Source organism: Mobula birostris, chromosome 1, assembly GCF_030028105.1.
Source record: "Mobula birostris isolate sMobBir1 chromosome 1, sMobBir1.hap1, whole genome shotgun sequence".
Taxonomy (NCBI): Eukaryota; Metazoa; Chordata; class Chondrichthyes; order Myliobatiformes; family Myliobatidae; genus Mobula; species Mobula birostris.
Window position 1 is genome coordinate 37,898,561 of NC_092370.1, and position 12,915 is coordinate 37,911,475.

A 12,915-nucleotide genomic window follows, 5' to 3' on the forward strand; every position below is an offset into this window, starting at 1 on the left:
AAATTCATAAAGATTCACAACATTCAGCTCACTATATTAACTCTTCATATGGAGTTATCTACTTAATTGTCTTTTCCTATATTATATTCATATACAGTATTTCAATTAAAGTGTTTAATTAATTTACTTTAATGTGCTTTTCAGGTCTGGAGCGAAAATTCAAAAATCAGAGGCGCAAAGGGATTTGGGAGTCCTCGTGCAGGAACCCCTAAAGATTAATTTGCATATTGAGTTGGTGGTGAGGAAGGCAAATGCAATGTTAGCATTCATAACAAGAGGACTTGAACATAAAAGCAAGGATGTTGAGGATTTTTCTCACAGGCTATTGTGAGAAGTTTTGGGCCCCTTATCTAAGAAATGGTGTGCTGAAACTGGAGGGGGTTCAAAGGGGGTTTACGAAAATGATTCCAGGATTGAAAGGTTTGTCACATGAGGGGTGTTTGATGGCTCTGAGCCTCTACTTACTGGAATTCAAAAGAATGAGGGGTGATCTCATTGAAACCTAGTGAATGTTGAAAGGTGTTGATAGGGTGGATGTGAAGAGGATGTTTCCTATGGTGGGGCAGTCAAGACCAAAGGACACAGCCTCAGATTAGAGGGGCTTCCTTTTAGAATGGAGATGAGGAGACATTTCTTTAGCTGGAGAATACTGAATATGTGGAATTCGTTGCCACGGGTGGCTGTGGAGGCAAAGTCATTGGATATATTTAAGGCAGAGGTTTAGTCAGGTCATGAAGGGCTGCAGAGAGGAGACTGAGGCTGAGGGGGAAAATGATGAAATGGCAAAGCTGACACAATGGGCTGAATGTCCTAATTCTGCTCCAATATCTTATGGTCTTATTACCTTTGTCTCAGAGGCCCAAGGGTAAAATAGACTATTTTCTCATGAATATATGCATGAGAAATAATTCTATCATGGGGCAGGATATAGGTGAGCTTGAAGGTAATTTGTTATGCTCTTGAAATTCAGCAGCCTTTAAGAATTAAAAACTGTGTGCAAAGGAAGCAGATTTTCTTCTGATAGCGAAGGAAATCCTATCTAGCAACTACATTGCAATGACAAATTTTGTATTTAAAATGTTTTCATCTACAGCTGCACCAATAGTTCACTGATATTCCTAACATCCTAGTGATATACACTAAATGAGGAAAATGCATCAAATGCATTACGTTACATTACTCTATTTGCAGACCCACCTCTGACATTTTGAAGAAGAACTTCAAAAGCTCAGCAGATAGGAGAGTCCATTTTCCTCTCCAAACTTTTGCCTAGAACTAACTAACCCTTTGATCCCAGTACTTCTGGGCAATTCTGTGGTCATAAAACAAGTGATTCTGCAGATGCTGGCAATAGTGAATGCATACAAAGTGCTGGAGAAACTCAGCCGGACAAGCAGCATCTACAAAGAGGAATAAACAGTTTATGTTTTGGATCTTATCATTACATTTTCCTTTAAATAACCTAAATATACAAAATAATATTTTTTTCCAAATTGTCCTTTAATTACCTCTAATGAGTATGGTTAAAAGGTATATTTTTTAAAAATACAGATCAGTGAGGAAGCAGAGCCCACAAGGATTTTCAGAGATTTAGAAGTTTGCTTGAAAATAAATAGGGATTAAACAAGAGAGTAAGTAATAAATATGTTCTGTCTATAAAAGAGTCATTAAAGTAGGTGGGCAAAACAGTTTGATTTTGTAGAATGATTCAATAATTCTAAATCCAAAAAATATTTTAAGCACTTCTATAGAAATATCTGAAAATTGTACAAGATAAGCGATTGACAATATTGAATATGACCTTATTTTAAGAAAGGCCCATAAATTGTACCATTTCCATGATTTCTGTGTGTAAAATAACACCTGAAAATGCATTTTGCACCCATTCTTAAACAATGAGCCGGCTTCCTCTTAAAATCCCATCCGCTGGAAAACTGAACCAGGCACTTTTCCAGAATTTATCCTAACTTCAGTTTCATATCTGTGATAAATGTCATTACGTACACTATGTATGGACACCTTATTACTTCATAACAGAAGCTGTGTCAAAATTGTTATTCTTCCAGAGGAAGGTGGCACCAGGAAACAATGCTACCAAGGGCAACAACCCCAAGAAGCAATTCCTTTCACTTCTTTTACATCTTCTTTTTATTTCAGATGTGATTCTTCTACTGTTGGAGCCTGTTATCTACATTCTGGCGGTGTGTTTTTTGGCTGATTAAGCGAACTGGCGCTTTGCCGTCTCCAAGAGGGTTCCATGAGGCTGCAAGCAAACCGTGTAGCATGAAGGTCAGGAAGCCAGGGCCTTGAATCTGTGAATCTCAGAATCTTTGAAATTTGAAAACTTCACGAGCTATGACTTTAATAAACAAATTTATAGTAAGTGTTACATCTGGCCAAAAGTCATGAACTATGAGCAAGTTAAAGTAACTCCAGAACATTGTTTAAAGAAAAAATTAACCCTGTACTTTTTAATTTTAAAAAGAAACAGTGATAGTAGTCACGTGAAGATCAAAGCTTCTGTGAATTATTAAATGCACCTCTCATATCCATCAAGCTGTCAACACAATGCCAGAGCAAAACTACCAGCCCCAGCACCACACATGACTATTAGGCACGATCAGTGCTGCTATAGTCAGGGAGAACATGCACTGTTATATCCTCACCCTTCTCAACTTTTTTCCATGAGTTTCTCCAAATGTCACATCCAGGAATGCCATGAAGAAATTGCTTTAAATTTTCTGGTGTCATCTGACAAATGAAGCTGCCATTTGCAAAATAGGGAGGTAAAGCTTCCCAAAGGTCAGAAGTCACAAATACTTTCTCATGGCAAGGATGTCTTGGTTTCAGAATTTACTTCTGACTTTTCGATTTCATGTTTGGGCTCTGTGCAGCATCCACTTAGTCCAATTTTCAGGCAAGTGACGTTTCTTTATCTGGTGGTAAAAGGAAACATTATGGGATAAATTAAGTACAACTATACATTAATTCCTAGCTATGGTGATTAATTTCTTCCTCAGATCAATGCAAAATTGGACCCAGTTTACTCAGACTTGGTTTTCAGTTACACATTCAGCCAACTTACCCTGTCACAGTGCTCAGCCTGATTGTGTCATCTAAGTTTGTCTCACCTTAAGTGAAAGTCATCTTTCAGTAAACACTGTAGATAAGGAAAGAACGGGGACTGGCTAGATCCTCTCATTTTCAGTTCTTCTGCATCAGTCCTCTGTGACATTATTCATTTAAGATGCTGAGCTCCAGAATAGCCTTTTTAAGTGTTTTGATATTTACTTTTTGATTGCTTCCTGCTACTTTATAGTTACAATTTAACAATATACAAAAACAAAGGAGTTCAATGTTGCAGAAACACAGGAGCTGGTTGTGGACTACAGGAGGAACGGAGACGGGCTAACCCCTATTGACATCAATGGAACTGGGGTTGAGAGGGTGAACAGCTTTAAGTTCCTCGGCATCCACATCACCAAGGACCTCACGTGGTCTGTACACACCAGCTGTGTGGTGAAAAAGGCACAACAGCGCCTCTTTCACTTTAGACGATTGAGGAGGTTTGGTATGAGCCCCCAAATCCTAACAACTTACTACAGGGGCACAATTGAGAGCATGCTGACTGGCTGCATCACTGCCTGGTATGGGAATTTTACCTCCCTCAATCACAGGACTCTGCAGAGAGTGGTACGGACAGCCCAGCACATCTGTAGATGTGAACTTCCCACTATTCAGGACATTTACAAGGACAGGTGTGTAAAAAGGGCCCAAAGGATCACTAGGGACTCGAGTCACCTTAACCACAACCTATTCCAGCTGCTACCATCCAGGAAACAGTATCGCAGCATAAAAGCCAGGACCAACAGGCTCTGGGGACAGCTTCTTCCACCAGACCATCAGACTGAGTAACTCATCCAGATTTGAGTGTACTTCTATGTAACAATGACTGTTCTATTTATTATAAATTACTATGATTGCACATTTAGACAGAGACATAACGTAAAGATTTTTACTCCTTATGTACGGAAGGATGTAAGAAATAAAGTCAATTCAATTCAATCAATATTTCACGAAAATTTACTTTGCAGTTTGATATACTTGGATATTGACTAATGTCGATATCAGCACTTGAAAGAGTGAGCTGCTTCAAGTTCCTGGATGGCAACATTCTGAACGATCAGTATTGAGCCCAACATAATGGTGCAATCATAAAGAAGGCATGACAGCAGGTATACTTAATATTCAGCTATACTTCATCAGGAGTCTGAGAAGATTTGATATATAACCATATAACAATTACAGCACGGAAACAGGCCATCTCAGCCCTTCTAGTCTGTGACGAACCCTTACTCTCACTAGTCCCACCGACCTGCACTCAGCCCATAACCCTCCATTCCTTTCCTGTCCATATAGCTATCCAATTTAACTTTAAATGACAACATCGAACCTGCCTCAACCACTTCTGCTGGAAGCTCGTTCCACACTGCTCTCTGAGTAAAGAAGCTCCCCCTCATGTTACCCCTAAACTTTTACCCTTTAAATCTTAACTCATGTCCTCTTGTTTGAATCTCCCCCACTCTCAATGGAAAAACTCTTTCCACGTCAACTCTATCTATCCCCCTCATAATTTTAAATACCTCTATCAAATCCCCCCTCAACCTTCTACGCTCCAAAGAATAAAGACCCAACTTATTCAACCTTTCTCTGCAACTTAGGTGCTGAAACCCAGGTAACATTCTAGTAAATCTTCTCTGTACTCTCCCTATTTTGTTGACATCTTTCCTATAATTCGGTGACCAGAACTGTACACAATACTCCAAATTTGGCCTTACCAATGCCTTGTACAATTTTAACAATACATCCCAACTCCTATACTCAATGCTCTGATTTATAAAGACCAGCATACCAAAAGCCTTCTTCACCACCCTGTCCACATGAGATACCACCTTCAGGGAACTATGCACCATTATTCCTAGATCCCTCTGTTCTACTGCATTCTTCAATGCCCTACCATTTACCATGTATGTCCTATTTTGATTAGTCCTACCAAAATGTAGCACCACACATTTTTCAGCATTAAACTCCATCTGCCATCTTTCAGGCCACTCTTCTAACTTGTCTAAGTCTCTCTGCAAGCTTTGAAAACCTACTTCATTATCCACAACACAACCTATCGTAGTATCATCTGCATATTTACGAATCCAATTTACCACCCCATCATCCAGATCATTAATATATATGACAAACAGCATTGGACCCAGTACAGATCCCTGAGACACACAACTAGTCACCAGCCTCCAATCTAACAAACAGTTATCCGTCACTACTCTCTGGCATCTCCCGTCCAGCCACTGTTGGATCCATTTTACTACTTCGATATTAATGCTTAATGATTGAACCTTCCTAACTAACCTTCCGTGTGCAACCTTGTCAAAGGCCTCACTGAAGTCCATATAGACAACATCCACCACTTTACCCTCATCAATTTTCCTAGTAACCTCTTCAAAAAATTCAGTAAGATTTGTCAAACATGACTTTCCACGCACAAATCCATGTTGACTGTTCCTAATCAGACCCTGTCTATCCAGATAATTATATATACCATTCCTAAGAATACTTTCCATCAATTTACCCACTACTGATGTCAAACTCACAGGCTGATAATTGCTAGGTTTACTCTTAGAACCCTTTTTCAAACAATGGAACAACATGAACAATACACCAATCCTCCGGCACCACCCCCGTTTCTAATGACATTTGAAATATTTCTGTCAGAGCCCCTGTTATTTCCACATTAACCTCCCTCAAGGTCCTAGGGAATATCCAGTCAGGACCGGAGACTTATCCACTTTTATATTCCTTAAAAGCGCCAGTACTTCCTCTTCTTAAATCATCATAGTTTCCATAACTACCCTACTTGTTTTCCTTACCTTACACAATTCAATATCCTTCTCCTTAGTGAATACCGAAGAGAAGAAATCGTTCAAAATCTCCCCCATCTCTTTTGGCTCCACACATAGCCGTCCACTCTGATTCTCTAAAAGACCAATTTTATCCTTCACTATCCTTTTGCTATTAATATAACTGTAGAAACCCTTTGGATTTATTTTCACCTTACTTACAAAAGCAACCTCATATCTTCTTGTAGCTTTTCTAATTTCTTTCTTAAGCTTCTTTTTACATTCTTTATATTCCTCGAACACCTCATTTACTCCAAGCTGCCTATATTTATTGTAGATCTCTCTCTTTTTCCGAACCAAGTTTCCAATATCCTTTGAAAACCATGGTTCTCTCAAACTTTTAACCTTTCCTTTCAACCTAACACAAACATAAAGATTCTGTACCCTCAAAATTTCACCTTGAAATGACCTCCATTTCTCTATTACATCCTTCCCATAAGACAAATTGTCCCAGTCCACTCCTTCTAAATCTTTTCGCATCTCCTCAAAGTTAGCCTTTCTCCAATCAAAAATCTCAACCCTGGGTCCAATCCTATCCTTCTCCATAATTAAATTGAAACTAATGACATTGTGATCACTGGACCCAAAGTGCTCCCCAACACATACCTCCGTCCATTGACCTATCTCATTCCCTAACAGGAGATCCAACACTGCCCCTTCTCTAGTTAGTACCTCTATATATTGCTGCAAAAAACTATCTTGCACACATTTTACAAACTCCAAACCATCCAGCCCTTTTACAGAATGGGTTTCCCAGTCTATGTGTGGAAAATTAAAATCTCCCACAATCACAACCTTGTGCTTACTACAAATATCTGCTATCTCCTTACAAATTTGCTCCTCCAATTCTCGCTTCCCATTAGGTGGTCTATAATACACCCCTATAAGCGTTACTACACCTTTCCCATTCCTCAATTCCACCCAAATAGCCTCCCTAGATGAGTCCTCTAATCTACTCTGCCAAAGCACTGCTGTGTTATTTTCTCTGACAAGCAATGCAACTCCTCCCCATCTTGCCCCTCTGATTCTATCACACCTGAAGCAACGAAATCCGGGAATATTTAGTTGCCAATCCCCTTCTGCAACCATGTTTCACTAATATCTACAACATCATATTTCCAGGTGTCAATCCATGCTCTAAGCTCATCCACCTTTCTTACAATGCTCCTAGCATTAAAATAGATGCACTTAAGAAACTTTCTACCTCGTACTCTCTGTTTATCCCAAATGGTGCAAACAACTTTGTTATCTTTTTCTTCCTTCTCCCCTACACCTTCGGTCTGAGTGCTTCTGTTCTCTGTTCCCCGCCTATCCTCCCTCACACACTGTCTACTAGCTTTCTCTATTTGTGAACTAACCTACTCTATCCTAGTCTCTTCAATTTGATTCCCACCCCACAACCATTCTAGTTTAAAGTCTCCCCGGTAGCCTTCGCAAATCTCCCCACCAGGATATTGGTCCCCCTAGGATTCAAGTGCAACCCGTCTTTTTTGTACAGGTCACACCTGCACCAGAAGAGGTCCCAATGATCCAGAAACTTGAATACCTGCCCCCTGCTCCAATCCCTCAGCCACGCATTTATCCTCTACCTCATTCCATTCATACTCTCACTGTCGCGTGGCACAGGCAGTAATACCGAGATTACTACCTTTGCGGTCCTTCTTCTCAACTCCCTTCCTAACTCCCTTTATTCCCCTTTCAGGACCTCTTCCCTTTTCCTACCTATGTCATTGGTACCTATATGTACCACGACCTCTGGCTCCTCACCCTCCCACTTCAGGATATCTTGGATGCAATCAGAAACATCCCGCACCCTGGCACCAGGGAGGCAAACTACCATCCGGGTCTCCTGACTGCGTCCACAGAATCGCCTATCTGACCCCCTAACTATCAAGTCCCCTATTACTACTACCCTCCTCTTCCTTTCCCTATCTCTCTCAGCTACAGGGCCGGACTCTGTGCCAGAGGCATGGCCACTGTTCCTTCCCTCAGGTAAGCTGTCCCCCCCCCCAACAGTACTCAAACAGGAGTACTTATTGTCAAGGGGCACAGCTACTGGGGTACTCTCTAGTACCTGACTCTTTCTGTTCCCCCTCCTAACCGTGACCCACTTGTTTGCCTCCCATGGCCCCGGTGTGACCACCTGCCTGTAACTCCTCTCTATCAACTCCTCACTCTCCCTGACCAGACGAAGGTCATCGAGCTGCAGCTCCAGTTCCCTAACACGATATATCACTAAAGACTCCAGCAAATTTCTAAAGCGGTATCTCGAGAGATTCTGACTAGTTGCATCACAGCCTGATATGGAGGCTCCAATGCACAGGATCAAAAGAGTGCTCTAAGAACTTTGCAGCCCAATGCTTTCTGGCACCCCCTACAGGCCCAAAGAACTTACTACAATTTTTTTTCTTCTTTTTGTATTTGCAGGTTGTTGTATTTTGCACATTGGTTATATGTCCATCTTGTTGTGTACAATCTTCACTGATTCTATTGTGTTTCTTTGTACTTACTGTGAAGGCCCTCAAGAAAATGAATCTCACAGATGTATTTGGTGACATACATGTACTTTGATAATAAATTTGTTTGACCTTTGATTTTGAGTATTGTGTACAGTTCTGGTTACCACGTTATAGGAAAGACAATGAAAAGCTGGAGAAGCTGCAGCAGAGATTTGCAAAGATGATGCCTGGATTAGAGGGTCTGGGTTATAGGGAGAGGTTTGACACACTGGATCTTTATTCCTTGGAGCATAGGAAAATGAGATGTATCCTCAAAGAGGTTCATAAAATCATGAGGGGTGTGGATAAGGCAGACAGTCACAGTGCGAACCGAGAAAGCACGGATGGATGGTGACAGATGAAGAGGTAAAGGGCTAAAGAAGAAGGAATCTGGTAGGAGAGAACTACAGACCATGAAACAAAGGAAAGAGGTTGGGGAAGGTGATGAGCAACTCATGCAGGCAGAGAAGGGGAAGAAAAAAGGTGAGAGAGCCACCAGAATGAAGGAAGAGATAAGTATCTTTAGTTTTATTTAAACTAAGAATAATTTCTAAATACTTGAATTTATTATATCAACCTTGAATGGTAACTTGAATAGCAGACCTAAGAACATATTTAGTTCAACTTCCAGTTTGGTTCAAACACCACAGAGGAGCAGATGAAGAGTTGGTGCAAATCTGTTTATCTATTCGTGTACATACCCCAAGTAACTTTACTTGGGCAGATCATTTTGATCTCTCTCTATTCTCTGACAATTTGAACCAAACAAGGGAACAGAGATCAACAGAATAAAATAATCAGCTCGTTTGTTCCCACAACCTACAGACTCACTTTCAAGAACTCTTATCTCATGCTCTCGATATTTATTGCTCATTTACTGTTATTGTTTTTTTTTCTCAACTCAAGCTGGTAAAACCTGAGTATGGTCATTACCAAGCACATTTATTTCTCAATTCCTAGGAACTTTTGGACTATCCAAGTGGTGCTTAGTATTGTGGCTTTCTGAAGATTTACATAGATATTACTGTGTAGGCCTAATTGGTTAATGCTATTGTGTAGTGACTTTGGGATGATACCAGTTGTAGATATTACTATTGGGACAATGTATACCCTGTTCATGTTCCATAGTCTTTCAATTTCCTCTTTTTATTCAGCATATTTCTGGTGTTTTTCAGTTATTGATTTCTATATATTATGAGTGTTTGGAATGGCTATATCTATTAAGTAAGTTGTTCTTGCTTGTTTATCCTGTAATATTACATTTGGAAAGTTATTATGGATTGTCCTATCTGTTATTATGGATCGATCATAATATAATTTGTAGGACTCTGACTCTAAAACTGGATTAGGCTTATATTTATAGAAAGGTATGATGTCTTTTATGAGTTTATATTTTAATTTTTTTTGGCTTCTGCGTGCGTGCAAGTCTGTGCGTGTGCATCTGCGTGTGCATGCGTGGGCGTCTGTGCGTGTGCATCTGCGTGTGCACGCGTGCGTCCATCCGTGATGATGTCTTTTTCGTGGCTTTTTACAGGGCACGGAATGAGAGAGAGACTGTGTGGCAGGCCACTCCCCACACAGACATTTTTGCAGTTTTTTTTCCCCCTTTATTTTACGAGGTCGAGTTGCAATCTCGACACTCAACCCAGCACGGATGGAAAGTGTACTCGGTAGTGGACTCGACTAGTTTCGAACCTGGGAACCCCCGCTCCTGGGTCTGGTGCCGATGTCATTGCACCACCAGCCGGCCCGAGTTTGTATTTTAAGCAAGATTTTGGCGAATGATGTTGCCACTTGATTGTGTCTATGTAAGTAGTCAGATTGAGTTCAACTACTGCAGGATCCTGTAGTGTGTTGAATTGTTTTTGCTTTCTCTTGGCATTTTCTGCATCTATCATCTTGATTTCTTTTTGGTCTTTTATTGTGCATTTTTGATCATTTTTTGTGTTAACCACCTGCATTGGTTAAACCCCTCAATTTCTGGGAAGAGGTCTCCAACTGTGAGCCAGGCATTTGAAACTTTGTTGTCAACATCTAGTCTGCTCAGATTGTCAGGATACTAATACTAATGTTATTATCAGTATTAGTATTTTTTTTTTACTTTTTGTGTTTTGCACACTGGTTATCCATCCTGTTGATGCGGTCTTTCATTGATTCTATTATGGTTATTGTTTTTATTGAATATGCCTGCAAGCAAATGAATCTCAGGGTTGAGTATAGTGACATATATGTACTTTGATAATAAATTTACTTTGAACTATTTGAATTGCATAATTCCTCCATTTACAAACACTCAAATTATGAATATTCATCATTGATCTTTTTTGAAATGCCCGTCTTTAATTTATGAAACTGTGTTCTAACAAATAGTGGCCTAGTCTCCACCCACTGGGATAAACTTTAACAGAGTTCTTATAAGGCATTTCACCCCATATGTTCAATCTACATAATTTCACTGAATGAATAATTTTCCAGGAACATCCCTTTTGTAAACAGGGGTATGGCAGTTATATTAAAGTGAGCACAAGAATAATTATGAAAGGAGAGATTTAGTTTTCAAAAGACAAGCTACAAATAGCATGCTGGATTCAAACAGAGATTGCCTAGAGAAAATTGATGGTTTCAATATAAATGAAATGGAAATCCTAGACAAAGTAACAAGGCTTAAAGGAAATAAATCACGAAGGCTACATGACATCTATTGCAGTTCTTACAGATGGCTGAGGCTTTGACAAGCATTATCAGAGATTAACAGACCTTGGGCAAATGCCAGCAGATTAAAAACAATATCCATGGAAGACAGCCATGGGCAACAAATGTCCAGTTAATCTCAATTCTATTCCGTGTAAGATAGCAGAATTATCAGACTTTATGAAGCATGTGTGCAACCACATCTAATAATGACCATATTATAAAAGAGCCATGGGGTCCCTTTTGTTTACAAAGGCAGATAGGATTTTAGATCAAAATCTCATCTGATAAAGAACACATTTAACAATACAATCTTTTATCAAAGCCGCTACGAACTGTCAGTTTAGATTATGTGCTGGACTCCTAGGAAGGAGCTGGTGATTCTCTGATTCAACAACAAAAAAATAGGTTTCAACCAGTCTATTTAACATTATACCTGACAGGTAAACTAATACTGATCAAAGTCTATGAGAAGACATGGTGAGGGAAGAAGGAAAACACTTGTGCGGAACACCTCATCATAGAGGCAAGTGTAATGAAGATAAATGAACAGAGAGAATAGAAGAGAGTCAACCAGGTCTGGGAAGAAGTATATTCAAGATGACGACGAGAATCTATGGACCTGTCATTGGATGCTTGTAGGCAGCCTAACTCTAGAAAGGGAGGTGAAGAGATCCAGAAAGGGAAAGGTAGAGAGAGATGAACAATGTGAAGTTGCAAGCAGGGCAGAAAATGGAAGTCAGAGTAATGAAATTTTCAAGTTCTGCTTAAGCGCAGGAAGCAGCACTAATCCAGTCTTCAATGTACTGAAGGAACAGTTATGAGAGTGAGCCTGGGTACTACTGAAACAAAAGGCACAATTCTGCAAGAACAGATATTTGAGGCTGTTGCTTGGCTTGTCTGAGGGTTTTCTCATTCAATTCAGACACCAGTCTCTGGAGGATTGTGAGAAACATATTGTAGGTTAATTGGGCTGGGTGTGACTTTCCCTGTCCTAGGTTGGTGCCAACTAGTCCGCCAGTTTTATTCTTCTTCAGTACTGGCACCACTGAGTAACTTGCTGGATGAGACAGAAGGAGTTTAAGTATCAAGCACATGGAATGGGTCTAAAGTCACATATACCCCAGACTGGGTAAGAATGGCAATTTTTCTACTCTCAAGCACATGAGTGAGCCACATGGATTTTTACAACAATCAGTGTTATCAAAGCACATATATGTCACCGTGTACTACCTTGAGATTCATTTTTGCAGACGTTCACAGTAAATACAAAGAAACGCAATAGAGTCAATGAGACACTGCACGCAAACAAAAAGCTAATGTGCGAAGGACAACAAATCGTGCAAATACAAAAAGAAAAAAAGTAATATTAAACAATATTTATTACTTACTTATAAAAAAATAGGTAATAAATATTGATAACATGAGTTGCAGGGTGACCCAATGGGTTGTGGAATCAGCTCACAGTGTTGGTGTCAGTGAAATTATCCACCCTGATGATTGAACGGTATTAACTGTTCCTGAACCTTGTGGCGTGGGACCTAATACTCCTGTACAGTACCTCATTCCTGAGGGCAGAGCATGAAGAGAGCATGGCCTGGATGATGGAGGTCCTCACTGGATGTAGCTTTCCTGTGACAGCACTCCATGTAGATGTGCTAAATGGTGGAGAGCGCTTACCCGTGTTGGACTGGACATATCCACTACCTTCTGTCGGCTTTTCCATTCAAGGACATTGGTGTTTCCATACCAGGCTGTGA

The 12,915-nt window shown here is 40.1% G+C and overlaps 1 protein-coding gene across 4 annotated transcripts in view; it reads right to left on the bottom strand.

Moving 5' to 3' along the window:
* The window catches only part of prex2 (phosphatidylinositol-3,4,5-trisphosphate-dependent Rac exchange factor 2), a 407,250-nt gene that overhangs the window by 361,634 nt on the left and 32,701 nt on the right, over window positions 1-12,915 (bottom strand). Inside the window, exon 2 of one of the 4 annotated variants that reach the window (XM_072254170.1) lies at window positions 2,667-2,936. The exons of the other annotated variants lie outside the window; for them this stretch is intronic. Within the exon in view, the coding sequence (XP_072110271.1) occupies window positions 2,667-2,720 (54 nt within the window). The 5' untranslated portion in view covers window positions 2,721-2,936. The remainder of the gene's footprint in view (window positions 1-2,666; window positions 2,937-12,915) is intronic. 4 annotated transcript variants of the gene reach the window in all.